A 15,713-nucleotide genomic window follows, 5' to 3' on the forward strand; every position below is an offset into this window, starting at 1 on the left:
CATGATGATGAAGTGTGTGTGTGTGTGTGTGTGTGTGTGTTTGTGTGTGTGTGTGTCTGTAGGTGTTGGGGAGATTCTGACAGATCCGTCAGTCATTAAGAGTGGTGAGAAGGGGTAAGTCACGATTAGCTTGTTGTGTCCCAGTGTTGGAAAGCTGAAACAATTAATTGAAGAGCTGATTAATGAGCAGCAAATCCTGGCCAAATATTCCCTCATTCCAGCCTCTCACTTCAGGCATGTTTCACTATTTTCCGACATTTTTCACTGCAGTCCAAACGTTTAATTGAGAAAATAATCCTGACATCCTTACAGTGTTGACTAAACGCTCACTGTTTCACTCTTGCAGATCCTATGATATGATATTTGGACCCGCCAACCTGGGGGATGATGCCATTAGGAACTTCAGAGCGAAACATCACTGCAACTCCTGCTGTCGGAAGCTCAAACTTCCCGGTGAGGAATACTGCACAACAGCTGTACAGTTACCCTATTCCTAAACTAAATCACATTACAAATGTGCTCAAAAGCCTCGACCTTGAAGGCGGAAGCTGTGTTTCAAGACATATAAAACCCTCTGCTTTGAGTGATAATTATGTCTGATATGGTTTCGTAAGGTGACACCTGCTTGTCTCTTATTTAAAAAAGTCCAGGTTCTTTAGTCAATGTGCAGTGGACGTTTAAGTTTCCACATCACACTGGCCCATGATTGGTCCAGAGTAGTTGTAATGTCACTCGCACTTACATGTGTTAATTTTAACTCAGAGAAACTTTCAGTCTTGAGCAGATGGACATGAAAACAGCCTTCAAGCGTCAGACACAGATAATAAAGATTCAAAACCGATGCATCATGTTGACTTGTTTCTCGTTCATCAGATCTGAAGCGGAATGACTACACACCAGACAAGGTGACATTCCCACAAGAAGACCCTCCCAACCCGGGGGGCAGCGTCAAAGAGTCCCGCCAATCAATGAGGCTGATGCTGTGATTGCGTAAACCACGCAAGGAAGGGAGTGATTGATCACGAGGTGACACTGTTCTGATCATTTTTTTAGTCAAAGCCAAGGAGCAGAGGGGCGCGCCCAATCAACTGGAAGAATCACACCTGTGTTTCCATGGAAACCAGTGCATGCCGACTGAGTTATGTTTGTGATGGTCCCGCCAAAATGCTGTCAAACACAATTCAACCATCTTAACCTTTTTGTTTTTTAGTACATAAATGAGGAAAAAAAAGAAAGTTTTAAACATATTTTGTACTATATATACACACACAGGTGTATACATATATATGTGTGTGTGTGTGAGAACTGGATATATGGACAGGTACAGTATCATTGCAGAGGGTTTATTATTTATTATGAAGTTTGAGAAGTTGCCTTGTTTTAAGAAAAAAAGAACAAATCTAAGTGCATTGTATATCTGTTACAGCAGCTTCTGAGAGGACAGCCTGCTGGGAACCAGTCGCTGCGACACTGCAGTTTGCCACCAGAGCATTTTTATAAATGTAGAAAGACTTGTATCACAACTTTTTGTCTCTTAGCTAATGAAAGGATATACATGAATTTGAAAATCTTGTAAAATATGGGCAGATTGCAATGCAACTTTTACAGAACAATGTATGTAATTTTATTGTATTGAAAGTGTGTCCACTAAAATATTGTTGATAGTTTTTATTGTCACAAAGGTACTATTGCTATATCTTTGTCATCAACTATTGTATGAGCAAATTACAATCTAGTGTATCTTATAGATACTGTTATCTGGCATGAGCTGAACAGATTAAAATATTTTATTCAGGGGAGCTGGCAAACGTAAGGGTATTACTGTATACATTTTGTACTGGATATCATTTTAAACGAATAAAATGTTAAAAAGCTTTAGCAACATGCTCACGCTCTAAGAGAATGACTGTGTCAGTGCATGGCTGATCTTCAGATTAAGATCTGAGTTATTTCTAGGGCTGTGCATTTTAAATTTGGCCCTTTGAGTGACCCGTAGGCTACAGTGGCAGGTCGCATCTTACCTGCGCCACTGGTCAAAAGCAGGGTGACAACAGACGTGGATGCGACACCGGAGAGCGAGGCAAGCCTACTTGGACCTTTGAACGGCAAGTTTATTTATAAAAAGAACAAAGACGGGACTATTAACAAGAACGCAGTGATTTGTACCTTGTGTAAAAAAGAATTTTCCTATCACCGTAGCAGCTCCAGCCTGAATTATCATTTAAACGCTAAACATGTAGTTGCTGCTAGTGCCGCTAGCTGCCTCACGGTAGCACCGTGAGCTCACTCCGCCAACCCACACTTGCTGAGTTAGGAAAACGAATGAGCAAAGCCACGACAGAAAAGCTGACAAACTCAATCGCAAAGTGGGTTGCTGCTGATTGCAGGCCGATTTCAATCGTGGAAGACGAGGGCCTAAAAGAGGCGTTTCAGATAGCGTCATGTGACTCTAATTTCCAGCTACCGTCGAGAACTACAGTGATGAAAAGAATTCACCAGCTGTAATGTGAATGTCAGAGAATTGTAATGTCCTAGAATTCAAATTCTTTATTTGGGGACCTTTAGCAGATATAAGATTAAAATGCGATTAATTAGATTAATTAATTACAAATCCTGTAATTAATTAGATTATTTTTTTTAATCGCCTGACAGCACTAGTTATTTCACATATTTCTCCCAGCAGCTGGTCAGCTGTGGCCCGTGAGGAAAATGGTCACTCCCAGCTTATATCTTAGTCGACTGTGAAAAACAAATGTTGGATTTGCACAAAGATACAAAAGTCAATTTGAGTACATCGACTTCTTAAAATTAGGAGAGGTATTTTTCACTACTTCCTGACAGACAAAACACAAGACAATCACTTTCATTTGTTGCCCCTTAGGTGTGTGTCCACAGCTCGTGTGTTCATGCATGCAAACCTTTTCACAAGCTGTGATTATCACCCTAGAGTATATTTAAATTCAATCTGTTGTCATGGCAGTGAGCTCATCACCTGTAAACTCTCCATCGTCTCCCTGCAGAAGGACACAGTGGGTGTGCTGTTTGCCTCAGACTCCTGCAGCTGCTGCTATCTGAGTCCACACACAGCAGCCTCTGTTCAGCTGCCTCTCATCGCTGCTGAGCCGAGCACCTGTGTGATAGTGTGCTGGCTGAAGTGCCCGCACTGCTTATCTGCTGGGAGGGAGAAATGCCACAGATGTGACTGCAGGGTCAGCCGAGGGGTGCATGAGCTTTCCATATGCTTTTGTCTCTGCTCAGCAATAACACTTTGTTTGCTTTCTGTGCACTTTTGTAAAAGCTGCATTTGTACAGTCACTTTAATTCAAGTGTATCTGTATACAACATTAGTCCAGTTCAGCTGAAGCTAGTTTGAGGTGATTTGAGCTGTTCTCTAAAGATTGGGTGTGAAGTTCCCTCTTAATGTTTCCTTACTGAGCTGTAGTAAATGAACAGTAACAACATGTGTGAATGTTGCACTGAACCGACTCACAGCAGAGGATGTCCCCTATTTGATGAGCTGGAGCCTTGGTTGAACTTTTTGTACAGAAAGACAGCAGAAAGAAAAGATTTTGTCCCCTGGAATGACATGATGAAAGGATCTCAGAGCCACTGTGAGCTGGAAGAATGATGACAGCTCATTCTCAATCCCAGAGTGTCGAATATCAGCGCTTTGTGACCTGCTTTCACCACCAGACACTCAGGTTGGTCCAGTAAGTCGTGATTCAGGGACTGGGAAGTCGAGTTTATCCTCCCACTGGGTGTGGTTTGCTTTAAAATAGTCCCCTGATGATGACTGCATGTTATTCGGCTTCTCATCGGACTGAAAGGTTACAGCTCTGCGCTGACTTCAATCCAACTGCGAAAACAATGGCTGCTGTTGCCATTGAATACTGGTAAGTTCAAAACTTTCTATTCTGCCAGTTAGAGATAAACTGTTTACTAACACACGCACAGATTGGTAAGAAATGAAGAGATGCTTTTCTCTGCGTAGAGGCTGTCACAGGCACAGAGGATTTGCATTAGAAGCAGAATGAGCCTGTGAGTGTGTTAACTGATGTGTTTCATCCTGCCTGTTGTTCTGTGTTACAGTTCAGGATGAGGTTATGCGAGGTGCTTCCGGGAACTAGCCCGTGCTCTCCAGCAGGTTCCCGGTGTGCAGGTCAAGGGAAACATAGGGAGATCATGTAAGTTGCTTCTTTCTCCACTCAGAGGCCTCTAGAAAGAAAAAAAAGCAAGTCAACTTTACTGTCCATTACGCTACATGTACAGGACACACAGAGGGATTGAAATAATGTGTCTCCCAGTCCCAGAGTTTGAGCAAAAATCTAAGGATTACAAAAAAACATTTACAATACAACAATAAAGATAAACAACAAGTGTTGTTTGTTAGTTTGTTAAATGATATATTGAACTCACCCATCATATAATACAGTTTTAGCTTGTTGGCTGTAGCAGCTAGCAAAGTGAGATACATGTATATACAGTGTACCGTATATATGTTTAGCCATATTCCAGCAGCTGCTTTGGGACTCTGTATGTGCGTGTGTGTTTTATTGGTTTTAATGCTAACACAGATAATAAGTGTAAATACACGTCACAGACTGCAGTCACAGACTGCTTCATGTTAAACTGTCTCACCCCCACAGACAGCTTTGAGGTGTTTGTGAATGGCGAGCTGATCTTCTCCAAGCTTAAGACTGGAAAGTTTCCTGTTACTGAAGAGGTTAGTGCCTTCATCTATATATGTATCATGTGTATATGCATGTATGTATGTATATGTGCTGCATAAGCGGCATCTTACTTCCTGTCGGCCATGGCATGGGAAAATAAACAATGACCTTCATTTTAATGGACTGCCTGTGATTTGTTTATGAAAGCACACTTTCAGACGGACTGTTTCATAGTTTAGTGCTCTTCAAAAACAAAACCAACGAATGACGTTTTCTCTCAGTGATGTTAACTGTTCACATCATAACTTAGGGTTAAATGCGTCATTATAAGATTTGCATCTAAAAAGCTATTTTGATACAAAGACTGAACGCAGTCAGCCAGAGCTTCCCAGGAGAGACTTCTTATACCTGACTGCATTCTTCACAGCAGAGCATGGTTGTGAAATGACTGTGGTTTTGTTGCTCTACACCCACACACTGCAAAGATCATTTACTTTCTGTTTTGGTACCCCATAGTCATCCGGGCAGAAGAATACAGGCTAAATACCAGGAGTGTCTTTGGTCACAGATCTGATTACTGACTTCACCAGACACACGTGAATAGAGAGAGAATAGAAAACGCATCATAATTGAATTTATTATTTATTGTCTTTTCATTTTCAGCCGTTCTAGCAGCTCTGTGCTTTGAGCTACATGCCAACGTCTGCATGATAATATGTTCATGATGACAATGCTAACACGCTAATGTTTAGTAGATATAATGTTCATCACAGTGTTAGTGTGCTAATATCAGCTGAGGCCATTGAGCAAAAGAAAAATTCAAACTGGTGACGGCACTAGATGACAAGACAGAAGATCAACAAAGTGATAAAGATTCATCCTGAAGGGACCAAGAATGTCTGCACCAGAGCTGATGACAATCCATCCATCACTTGTTCAGATATTTCACTTTCAAAGTGACTGACAGAGCTGCTAGCATGGCTAAAAATAAGTCAACAAACAGTCCAGCACAGCACAATGAAATTATGTTGTTTCATGACCAGGTGGTGACCATAGTGAAGAAGATCATCAACGGAGGAAAAGGGAGGAATGCTTAAAATCCGGTGCAACAGCAGAGCAAGTAAGAAGAAGGAGGAGACAATACGAAACATCAAAATGTGACATTACAATTAAAAAAAAAAAAGAATAATAATTGTTGACCAAAATCTAATCCATGTAAGTCTCAGCCATGAGAGGATCAAACCAGGCATGGTCTTCACAGTGATTACAAAGACTAGAAGATGAAGAGAGCAGCTGTGAGGAGCCAGACACTGATCTGCATTCTGTTCATGAATGTACACACCAAAAAACATGCAGTGTGTACACGATGCAAGGCTAGAAGCTCTTCAGCTGACTGGGCCCCGAGGTGCTGCTCTCATCACATCTGTCACACAGCTGCAGGAATGGAAAATGATCATATAATCAAGCCTCGTCATATTTAGCTTTCTCTGTTTGCATAACTCCAAAAGTTTGAGGTCTGTGACATGATTGGGTCCAAATTTAAAGCAATAGTTAGAAATTCACTCATTAGCTTTCTTGCCAAGAGTTAGCAAGATGAGAGGATCGATAAGCACTCTCCTGTTGCTATGGTGAAAATGAAGCTACCACCAGCAGTCAGTTAGCTTAGCTTAGCATAAAAACTGGAAACAGGGGGAAACAGCTAGCCTGCCTGTCCACATAATCCACCAGCCAGAACCTCTAAAAGTCACTAATCAACATGTTATATCTTGTTTAATCCGTACAAAACATGCTGTTTGACAGGCCGTAATGTGCTGGACTATTTCTTAGCCAGGACCAGCAACTTCCTGGAGTCTCCACAACTGGTCCAGATCAAGACATAGTCCACCACATAGCCATGATGATAAAGATAAAACATGTTGATGAGTGAGCTTTAGAGGAGCTGTTAGGTGGGGTTTGTTGCCTCCAGATGGAGCCAGGCTTGCTGTTTCCAGTCTATGTGCTAAGCTAAGATAACCAGCTGCTGGCTGTAGCTCCATATTCGCTCATCTAACTCTGGGCAAGAAAGTGAATCAGCATATTTCCAAAAATGTTCAACTAAAGATAATATTAATCTTTGTGTGGTCAGACATAAAATACAGCGCTAATTTCCTGTCTGATTCAGAAAAAATAATGAGTATGTCAAAGTTGGACACCTCACATCAGCATCATTCCCTGTATGGGTGGATGCCAGATTCAGCTTTTTGTCTGTATTTGTAGACTTCCAGTTGAAGTACTCTGGCGTACTTCATGAACACAGACCCATTCTTTTCTAACACACCACTTTACCTTTTAAACAAGTTATTGTATTGCTATACTGTTGTTCTCGTTCTCATTTTCCTGAAATGCAATAAAATACCACTGAAAAAGATGATCTGCTCTTTGAGGATGATTTCCACACTATGTAACGGTTGTTCTGGAAAAGAAGACTCAACAGCAGGCGAGTCTGCAGTCAAATGTCTGTCTGTGTGCTAACCAGGGCTGACTGTACAGACTGATACCATCATCCACCTCAACAGAGCTCAGCCAGACTTCCTGAACTCTTCCCGCTCGCTTGTCCCTCTGTTTCTATCAGATGAAATCAAATCATGTCCCCAAAATGACCATGAGATGTAAATACAGGCTCCAGCTTTAACTCTTTCATTTAATGTCAGTTATGTTCATGAGCTCTACAACATCCATCCATCCATTTCCTATACCGACTATCCCTTTCGGGGTTGCGGGGGGGCTGGAGCCTATCCCAACTGTCAACAGGCGAGAGGTGGGGTACACCTTAGACCGGTCGCCAGTCGATCACAGGGTATCATATACAGACAAACAACCATTCACGCTCACACTCACACCTAGCGGCAATCAATTAACCTAATGAGCATGTTTTTGGTCTGTGGAAGGAAGGGTGGAAGGAAGGAAGGGAGGGAGGGAGGGAGGGAGGGCCTGGAGAGAACCCACGCAAGTACGGGAAGAACATGCAAACTTCGCACAGAAGGGCCCTGTCTGACCCAGGGATCGAACCGGCGACCTTCTTGCTGTGCTGTGCACTACCTGCTGCGCTACCGTGCCACCCGAGCTCTACAACAGTTTCACATTAATAATCTCATTATGTGCTTTTAAATTTGAACCTACAAACTAACTGCAGCTGTCGAATGAAAGCAGCAGAGTAAAGGTAGTGGAGTAGGAGAAGAAATAATAGGGTCATGGGACATAATGACAATAAGAAAATGAAGACTATCACCAGATTTAACCCTTTAATGGACCGTCGTCAATCAGCTGATGGAGTGAAACATTGAAAAGCACATGCTTTGTGGCTCTGAGCTTTAGGCCCTCTAGATTGAGCTTTAAAGCAGTTCCAGAGGACTGCTGTCCATCTAATCTATGTCCCCTGTAATCCATAAAATAAACAGATCATGATAATAACCAGACATCTGTCCGCTGTTTGCGTTTCACTGGTGGAGTAAAACACCATCAAGGAGAAACACAGATCCCCACATCACAAGCAGTCACAGCTCTGTTTCTCAAACAGAGTGAACTTCACTTTGTGTTGTGACTAAAGGAGAAAATATTCCGTGTGTGTGTGTGTGTGTGTGTGTGTGTGTGTGTGTGTGTGTGTGTGTGTGTGTGTGTGTGTGTGTGTGTGTGTGTGTGTGTGTGTGTGTGTGTGTGTGTGTGTTGGAACATAACTGTGGGAAATGGGCAATTTCAGTGCTCCACCAGAATGGAAAGACCAACACATCTGTACTTTGTGTATGAGGAGCAGGCACAATAGCCTCATTGCAGTACTTGCAGTATCATGGCGTGCGCATACACACACACACACTGGCCTCATTTGTAATAGGCAAGTTTGTGACTTAATCTCCTCTGTTGAATATCTTATTTGTATTAAAACTGGGATACATTTCCACAGGTTAATCTAGGAGTTGCTACCTAAACTTTTATCTTATTAGTCCTATTATTTACTGAAAACAGCTTTTAATTTATGATTGATTAGTAAAATTACAACATACATTCATATCTTCGAACCTGAAGTGTCATATTGATCGGTGAGCATTGCCTATCACATATCTGCTCATAGCTCGAGATTCCTTTGATCAATCCTGATCAAACTCACTGGCGACATCCCACACCATCCCCTGAACGTACACGCCATTTTGCTCAAATCTGATGAATGGCGGAACTTTGAATGTGAACTTCTTGACATGCTGCAGGATAAAACTAGCTGAAGTGACTTTGCTCACCTTTGTGAAACATTATTTGTTGTGACAGCAGTGTTGAAATATTTTACTCCAGCAAAATATCTCATTGTTCTCATATCTTCACTGCAGTACAAGTATTGAAATACTGAAGCATCACAGTATCACTATGGCAGCATTTGACTGATTGTGAGCGGGTCTGGTGTCTCTGGACTACCTCCAGCTAACATTGTTTCAAACTCTGAGTGTTAAACTGCTTTAAAAACATGGGAGTGCAAACGTAAGTCTAGACACGCCTTGTTTTGTCCTCTTAACACAGCTACTTAGGAGCCAATTTTAGCCTGAAGATGTTTTGTGCATGTGGCCCTTGTTGTGTAACGTGAGCGCTGTGCTGGTCAGAGGAGCACAGAGACAGACAGCAGAACATCTCTTATTTATGACAATATGTCTGGATATGAAAGGAGGGACAGTCGTTGACTATTCGTGTTCCTCCTGCGCCCTCCTGACCTGCTGCGGAGACGTTTAGGGGAAAACAAAGTTGTAAAGGAGACGTCACCGTGTGGCTCACACTGAAGCAAAACAAGACTCGAACTTCATGATTGCTTCTTTTTATTAAAAAACAAACAAACAAAAAAACAGTGAGAAATAAATAGAACAAAACAATGTAAAAATATAATGTTTAAGAGATCTGTGGGGGGAAATGCCATAGCAACGGTTTGTTCTAATAGCAATATGTTTGAAGTCAGATTGGTCCCTGGTTTGGACTGACATGAGAAACATTTCACAACATATCATAGCACCGTTGTGTGGTCACCAGGCCTGCACTCAGCCCTGCTGACACATGGAAATCACAGACATTTCACATGAATGTCAGACAGACTTGAAAACAACTGAAACAACTGAATTAGCTGCGGATCAGTTAGAAAAAAGGGCCACAATTACGGTTTGATTTCATATAAATATAATATATTAATTTATACATTGTACACTAGAATGGCTCTATACCACATACACAACTCAGGTAAACACATGAATAAAAAGGCAGCTGACAATTTTAAAATCAAAACCAGAAGCGGTGGGAAAATTGAAGTGAAGTCTCTTTAGCTGCGCAGCTGAAAATACAAACTTTGCAGGACGAGTCTGTGCGGGAACCTGTGCTTTATCAATTGACCTGCCTAAGATATGCAAACTGATGCCACCTACTCCAAAATTTCTGAAGGCATTGACATTTTTACAATCTTAAGGAGCAGGTGACAAATGTAAATATAGATGTGTGCGTGTGTTGAGGGGTTTGAGTATGTGCAAACATTCAGTTGACTTGAACAACCCTGAATTCACTACAGATTAAGCCTGTTTTTGCAGCACTGATGTTAAAATTCAAATGTCTACTTAATTGTGCCAAATGTAAGGAGGACATGGATGAGGATGTGTTAATGACGCAGGAGGGCAGCTAGCGCACCAGGAGGAAGGTGAGTCCAGCGAGTCCCACACCAGCAGCCGCAAACAGCGCTGTCTTCATGGACGAGTCCTGACTCACCTCTCTGGCGCTGTGGGAGAACTTACAGAACCCCTCCTGTGAGACGGAGAAAGAAAAAGAAGAAATGGTTAGATTGAGAGCATGAAACATTGTTTACTCGCAAGAGAGAATATTTCCTCTTCGCCACTCTCCGTTACTCTCCATAAACTGTAGGTTTTACTAAACAAAAGAGAAAGTATGAGCTGCCAGAATGATTCCCCACGAACAGCGGCTTTAGCTGAAGGCTGGTGGCAATTATTTCGGAAAACATGTCAGTCAGCGACACCCCATGCTTCTCGAACACAGAAAAATATTTGGCATCAGAGGGAGCTGCTGATATCTGCAACTTTTCTAACAGTCTGACAGCAAAATGAGAAATAAATGATGTCGAAGTGTAAAGCTGCATTTATAGAAAATAAGTGCCGGTCTGTCTAGAGATTATGCTGAAATTATCAAATTTTACTATATTAAAATTGTAGCTGCTGCTGCTCCATTAGCAAGACCACAAAACAGTAAAAAGTCACATCTGCCCTTCCAGCGGCTGCACTTCTCCTTTATGTTTCCAAACTGAACACACACACACACACACACACACACACACACACACACACACACACACACACACACACACACACACACACACACACACACACACACACACACACACACACACACACACACACACACACACACACACACACACACACACACACACACACACACACACACACACACACACACACACACACACACACACACACACACACACACACCACTGATGAGTGCACCTGCTCTCAGCTCCAGGTGTTCCACTGTTTTACAGCTGCTTGTTTTTCTGCTCATACCAACTTTCAATAGGCTAATGCCAAATTCAACACACTGAAGCTTTGACTGTTACTACACAGTCCATCTGGCTGAGCGGGTTGTGTCTGTTAAAACCAGCTGCCAGCTGAAGAAAGGAGGGGTAAGTGTGTGTGTGTGTGTTTACGTGGGTGTCTGGGAGGGGGCCAGGGCGAGCCCATTCACAAAAGCAGACATTCATGTGGAGTTGTGTTTGGTTGGGTGAGGCTTCTGGGACCTTCGTCTACTCAGAGTCCATCATAATTTCCAGTGAAATAAGCCACGCCAAGCAGGTTTAAAATTAGCTTTGTCCTGTTGATTTCCAGTATACAGTCCAATGCTGCCTAACAACACAGCTTTTGTCTTACCGTTACAAGAAACTCTGATAATCTAAAGGCTGTTGTGGTCCTGGATTTACACTGCTGAGGTCTGTCTCGTTGGAGCAAACATTCCTCACAATCTGGCCTATTGCTACTCTACAATTCACATAATCACAGCAGCCACATGAGACACTTGAGCACTCCCCTCATCAACAAACGGTTAAGTCAGAAAGGCTGCATCCAAACTAAGCCCTGGCCATATTTTAAGCCACGTTTACACGTTGATCTAAATATATAACCGAGCAGGAAGCAAACGTTATCCTGTCACACCAGGTGCTTTCCAGTGCCAGAAGCCTGAAAAGATCACTTTCACTTTTAGGTTTTACTGGGATTTTTTTTACAGTTCTGTTTTGAGCCATTCCTTTGCTATAGGTCAAAACACTTCTCTTATCTATAATGTAATGTGTTGACTCGATCAGCTCTGCACTACTGACTGGATGAGTCAGTCAGTTTAGGAGCAGACATGTTGTTACAACCTACCCATCCGTCATTCTCCAGCAGCCAGTCTTTCTTCTCCTCTCCCAGGTAATCAGCTATGGTCTCTGCCAGTCCCCTGCAGTTTCCAGGCCCCTGTCCCAGTTCCTGGCCCTGCCCAGGGTCCAGCCCCGGGTTTGTGCTCTTCTGCTCCTGCAGTTGTCTGGCCAGCACCCCAGTAAAGGTGAAAAGGGAAACAACCCTCCCCCAGTTCAAGTGTCCATCTCCCACTAGCTCCTCCATCACCTTCCTGAGGCTGGAGCAGGGGTCCGGCCCGCACTGTCTCAGGAATGTCTGAGCAAGGGAGTGGAAGCGAGCCTGGTGCTGCGTCTCCATGTCCTGGGCCAGGCGTCTCATGGCAGCGGCTGACTCGCTGGGAGGTGGAGAGGCTGGCCGGGGGCTTGTGCAGCACAGAGACAGGTAGTCCTCTGCCAGAGCTAAGGTCTCTTTCCACAGCCCACACGACATTTTCTACAGGGGAAAAAAGAAAATTCACTTCACTTGATAAATGAAGGAAGACTTCAAATTCTTCATTTTGTCAAACCAAAAGTTCAAACCTTCAACACATTCACTTTAAAATGGCAGAAAACAGAAAAGCTGTAGCTGTTTAATTGTCTGCTAATTGACTAATCAATTAATCAAGTGTTTCGTCCTTAGACCATTAGCTGATACAATCAGCACATTACGCAGTTAACTACATTACCCATAAATCATCACTGGTTCACAGTCCGCATCAGCTTCCAGTAACGTTATTCTTACATTTCTACCGGACAATTTTAGTATTTTCTTTTGTTGAACATAAAAAAATGACAAAAAACCTCAGCTGTAAAGACTTATTTGTGTGTCTGAAGCTTCTGACCGCGACCCAACTTCAACCTGGTGTCATAAACGTAAAACTTAACCGGGTTAGATCAGTGTTGAAGGCTAACGGCAGCGCTAGCAATGGCGATATGAAGGGCAGAGACTGTGTTCACGTTAGCTCCGTTAATGACACAAGCCGGATGATGCTGGAAGCTAAATAAGGCTACGTTGACTTACTAGCCTGACACACCGACATAAATAACACTGCAGTGTGAGAGTTTCACAACATTAATGAGCCGTTTCATCGGGTTTTTGACTGATGAAACTGCAGCTAGCCGGCTGTGTCTCCGCTAACAAGCCGCCGATCTGTCACTAAAGCAATGGTGGACACAAAGGACCACATTCACACAGGCTGCGCGGAGCTAGCTGCACTACGAGCGGCACGTCTGCGCATTCAACGCCCTTTAGCACCGCAGCACAAACACGTCTGTGAGGCAGGAGGTTTACATATCCAAAGGGACACACACAGTTACAGGTTAAGCGCATTTTTTCGAGCGCAAAAGAAATAAAAGCTTACCCTCCCAGCGATATCAGACTGCTCTCTGCACATAAGGACGGCGGAAGGAGATCTTCGCTTCACTCACTCACAGTTTCCCCTCAGCTGGCTGTTCATTTATCCTCAGACTCCGCCTCTCGCACGCCTACGTACGCCCCCCCGCAAAAACCCCGTGAAAGTCCCTTTAAGATGTCCAAGTTACCACTAAAATTGTCTAAATTTCACCAACAAGCTCTTTCAGGAGCAAAACTATGCTTTATCCGCAACTTTTCTCCTCATAAAACTATTATCTGGAACAATGAGTTTATTACTAGGAAAAATAAATCCTGATACCTGAAACACTGGATTGACAAGAAGATAATTTATCTTGTAGATCTACAAAATGGTGAAGGTTAAAAGGACATTTTGGAGGGCAAGAGACTGAGAAAGCTGACTTCACCCTTTTCATCAGTGGTATAAATATTATGAGTCACCATTGTAACAATAAGCATATAAGGGATCACTTTTTCAAAAAGAAAGAAAGAAAGAAAGAAAGAAAGAAAGAAAGAAAGAAAGAAAGAAAGAAAGAAAGAAAGAAAGAAAAATACCTACCTACCTACACCTAGAGGAAAATTTGTTTGGACCTCTTATTTTTCTGATATTAATTGGAAAACAACGTGGCTCCTTCCACATAAATTTACTATCTCCTATAAAATTAAAGAAGTTCAATATAAAATTATACATAACATTTATCCAACAAATTTATACATAGCAAGATTTCTAAACATCAAATGTGTTTTTTGCAATGCTGAAGAAGAAACACTGAAGCACAGCTAAGTTCTCCAAAAGTCGACTTTTCTTTTCCGTGTTTGAAACTGAATTTAAGAAATACATTCAATGTATAAAAAGAATTGACAATAAGAAATGATTGGTATATTAAGAACTATGTAGAGAAATCTAATTTACCTTGCCTATTCTTTTTTATCTATTTATTTCCCTTCTCTTTTCTTTTTCTTAATCCTATTATGTTAAACTCCATTCTTGTACTGATATATGTACTTATTATCTTTATTGTAATATGAGAAAGTTGTTTTAAAAAAGGACTTATAAGATGTAGAGACGGAAGCGACATATCACCAGAGAGAGTATCGTCATCGTCAGTGGTCACACCGAAAAGAGAGAAGTATGAATATGTTGGAATGAATTGTAGTATGTCTGGTTTGTAGGTGCATCCTGCTGTATAGACCCAATATGTAGCTGTTAAATTTTATCGACCAAGCAATTCATTGATTACTCAAGAGAATAATCGTTTGATTAATCGATAATGAAAATCATGGTTGGCTGCAGCCCTACTCCAGAGAAGCAGCTTTCAGCAGCTGTGTGATGTGATGTGATGACTCATTTCTCAGGGATGTTGACTAAGGGTGAAATTGTCTGATTTCTTTCAGGAAATCTGAATTCATGGCTCGCAGGAGACCCAGAGGCCTCACATGAAGTCATCGGTTGAGTTTCAGGACATCAAAGCTCATTGAAACTCTCTTACACACATTTATGTGCAGGTAAATGTATGGATGTCCTCTGCCTGAGACAAATCTAAACTAAAGACAGGTGTCTGCAGCCAGGTTTCACCTCTGATAGAAAAGCTTCAGGCTCTTGACTTCAGGAGTTGGTTTCATTCATCACCAAACAGCGTGACTCTCACTCTCACTTTGTGACATTCAGCATCCGTAAACTACACACAGACCAGTTCAATGATCAGCATGAGGAAGTGAAAGCTGCACAGTGGGTCTGTAGTGAAATGAATGACAGTCAAAGCAAATAGTTCAGGTTGCACAGACTGATAGTTTTGGCTACTTTGTGTGCATGGTAATACCCTTCCTCAATGTCCTCCATCACTTCCTTCTCTCATGTTGTCTTTCACCACCCTCTGTCATTACCGTGGTGTTTCCCTTCGGGTGTTTCCAGCTTTGAGTTCCAGATAATCTTTTATTCAAGTCAGACAAATAAAAAAAGGTGAGCTCACAGGAATATTCTTCAAATGTTGACTTGTATTCAAGGTTCTTTTTAAAGGGACAAGTCTGCTGCAGTTGTGTGGAGACTCAAAACATCCTGTGCAGCAGTATAGACAGGCCAGTTTTAATAGTATATGTGTATAATAATAAGAATTTATTAATAGAATTAATAGATATATTCTTATATTAGCGCGCGCGCGCACACACACACACACACACACACACACATGCGGAGTGAAGGCAAAGGGGTCAACAAGTGCTA

The 15,713-nt window shown here is 42.1% G+C and overlaps 2 protein-coding genes and 1 long non-coding RNA gene across 5 annotated transcripts in view; 2 read left to right on the forward strand and 1 right to left on the reverse strand.

Annotated features, from left to right (window-relative positions):
* Positions 1 to 1,884, forward strand: part of trpm7 (transient receptor potential cation channel, subfamily M, member 7) — a 35,688-nt gene extending 33,804 nt beyond the window's left edge. For all 3 annotated transcript variants that reach the window (XM_070959660.1, XM_070959644.1, XM_070959652.1), the window contains exons 38-40: positions 63 to 114; positions 347 to 453; positions 874 to 1,884. In XM_070959660.1, coding sequence (XP_070815761.1) covers positions 63 to 114; positions 347 to 453; positions 874 to 986 — 272 coding nt within the window. In that variant the 3' untranslated portion in view covers positions 987 to 1,884. The remainder of the gene's footprint in view (positions 1 to 62; positions 115 to 346; positions 454 to 873) is intronic.
* A 91-nt stretch (positions 1,885 to 1,975) lies between these two features.
* LOC139329447 (uncharacterized) lies at positions 1,976 to 7,070 on the forward strand. Its single transcript, XR_011602068.1, has 5 exons — positions 1,976 to 2,105; positions 3,021 to 3,893; positions 4,090 to 4,184; positions 4,647 to 4,723; positions 5,714 to 7,070. It is a non-coding gene; the product is annotated as an uncharacterized lncRNA (long non-coding RNA).
* A 2,382-nt stretch (positions 7,071 to 9,452) lies between these two features.
* Positions 9,453 to 13,570, reverse strand: bcl2l10 (BCL2 like 10). The gene is made up of 3 exons (XM_070963436.1): positions 13,482 to 13,570; positions 12,110 to 12,574; positions 9,453 to 10,466 (listed from the first exon to the last, which is right to left on the reverse strand). The coding sequence occupies exons 1-3, from the start codon at positions 13,512 to 13,514 to the stop codon at positions 10,344 to 10,346; spliced, it is 621 nt and encodes a 206-aa protein (XP_070819537.1). The 5' UTR covers positions 13,515 to 13,570; the 3' UTR covers positions 9,453 to 10,343.
* Positions 13,571 to 15,713: the final 2,143 nt, after the last annotated feature.

The sequence above is a fragment of the Chaetodon trifascialis genome, chromosome 1, assembly GCF_039877785.1.
Source record: "Chaetodon trifascialis isolate fChaTrf1 chromosome 1, fChaTrf1.hap1, whole genome shotgun sequence".
In the NCBI taxonomy this organism is placed as follows: domain Eukaryota; kingdom Metazoa; phylum Chordata; class Actinopteri; order Chaetodontiformes; family Chaetodontidae; genus Chaetodon; species Chaetodon trifascialis.